Source organism: Tupaia chinensis, unplaced genomic scaffold, assembly GCF_000334495.1.
Source record: "Tupaia chinensis unplaced genomic scaffold, TupChi_1.0 Scaffold000355_1, whole genome shotgun sequence".
In the NCBI taxonomy this organism is placed as follows: domain Eukaryota; kingdom Metazoa; phylum Chordata; class Mammalia; order Scandentia; family Tupaiidae; genus Tupaia; species Tupaia belangeri.
Window position 1 is genome coordinate 4,141,734 of NW_006159850.1, and position 1,435 is coordinate 4,143,168.

At 66.6% G+C, this 1,435-nt stretch overlaps 1 protein-coding gene across 1 annotated transcript in view; it reads right to left on the reverse strand.

The window, feature by feature from the left end:
- Positions 1-13: 13 nt before the first annotated feature.
- LOC106735314 (calcium-transporting ATPase type 2C member 2-like) overlaps positions 14-1,435 on the reverse strand; it is a 7,796-nt gene continuing 6,374 nt past the window's right edge. The window contains exons 4-6 of the mRNA XM_014589437.1: positions 1,308-1,406; positions 1,050-1,191; positions 14-164 (exon numbers count right to left, since the gene is read on the reverse strand). Coding sequence (XP_014444923.1) covers positions 46-164; positions 1,050-1,191; positions 1,308-1,406 — 360 coding nt within the window. The 3' untranslated portion in view covers positions 14-45. The remainder of the gene's footprint in view (positions 165-1,049; positions 1,192-1,307; positions 1,407-1,435) is intronic.

The window sequence follows — 1,435 nt, forward strand, 5'->3', positions numbered from 1 at the left end:
AGCGCGGCACGTGAAAATAGATCCCGGGGCCTGCCGGGGAGCCCGCTACACGTCTCCGAGGGGCGCCGGGGCTCCCCGGGCTCTGACGCAGCGTCTCTCACACACTTTGAGGAGCTCCGACACGATGAACACAGAAAAGGCCAGGCCAGTCAGAAACAGCAGATCTGCCAGCGGAGCGGAGGAAGCCGTCAGAGGGCACACGGTGGCTGTCCCCACCGCCACCGCCCTCCCCACCCTGCCTGCCCTGCACCACGGTGGCCGAGGAGCGGGCCTGTCACCCTCCCAAGCCAGGAATGTGCAGGGGAGGGTGGCACTGGGAGCCGGCACTAGCCCTCCCCACTTCTCCAGGGGGGTGCATTTGCCCCTCTCCCAAGGCCCAGACTCTTCGGCTCCAGAGGGGCCTGCTGGGATGCCCAGGCAATGAGGGCAGTCTACACGGGCTGCCTCGGAGAGTGGCTAAGGCTTGGCACGGACCGAGCTGTTGGAGTTTAGCACCCTCCCTGATGGGCACCCTGGTGCTGCTGCGTGCCGACCTTCTAAGTCTGATCTGACCGACTTGTTCCCTTGGATTAACTCAGTCTCGCTCTGACCCCTCAGCCAGAATGACAGGGTGGCCCAGCCCCGCCTCAGGGCGGACGTCCGAGTCTCATGACCCCTCACACCGGGCTGGCAGTGGGTCTGGTCTGTGATCCTGGGTCTGGGGCACACCCAGGCTGAGCCCAGGCCTTGCTCCTGCTATAGCCCCTGGCCTCCCGCTGTTCCCCTCGCCCCCCTTGTTCTCAGATCCTCCTGCCCAGGCGCTGCTCGCGGAGGGGCCTCTTTCCGTGGTTTCCCCGTGTCCCCAGCACGTCGCCCTTCTGCCCACCGCTGGCACCCACATACACATCTGTTCTTGGAGGCCCCGAGCGGGGAGGGCACCAAGACGCTCTTTCTCTCCCGCTGTTTGGCTCCCCTGAGCGGGGTGGGCACCAAGGGACGCTCTTTCTCTCCCGCTGTTTGGCTCCCCCCCCGGGTGGCCTGGGGCTGCGGGCACTCGCCCGCCCACTCACCGAGCGCGCCCAGGCTCTCCGTCTGGAAGACCTTCTGCAGCGGGGGCACATAGATTACAGCCAGCTGCCCCAGGAGCGACCCGAGGGCCGAGCAGAGGAACATGCGGTTCCTGAGGAGGCCGATCTCGAGTATCAGCTTGGTCTGTGGGGACGGGAGGGGACAGTGGCTGCCACCGCGCCCCGCAGCCCCCAGGACTCGGGGTGGCTCTGCATGGCTCGTGGAGACCACGGGGCGGCGAGGGCTCAGCAGGGCCTCACCTGGGAGCGGCAGGTCAGGGCGTTGAAAAGGTCAAAAAACACAAAGCAAGTGAAGGTCATGGTGGTGGTGCGCGGGGTGCTCGATCTGTCCGCCGGGATCTGGGGCACAAGCAGCAGGCCGGAGGTGA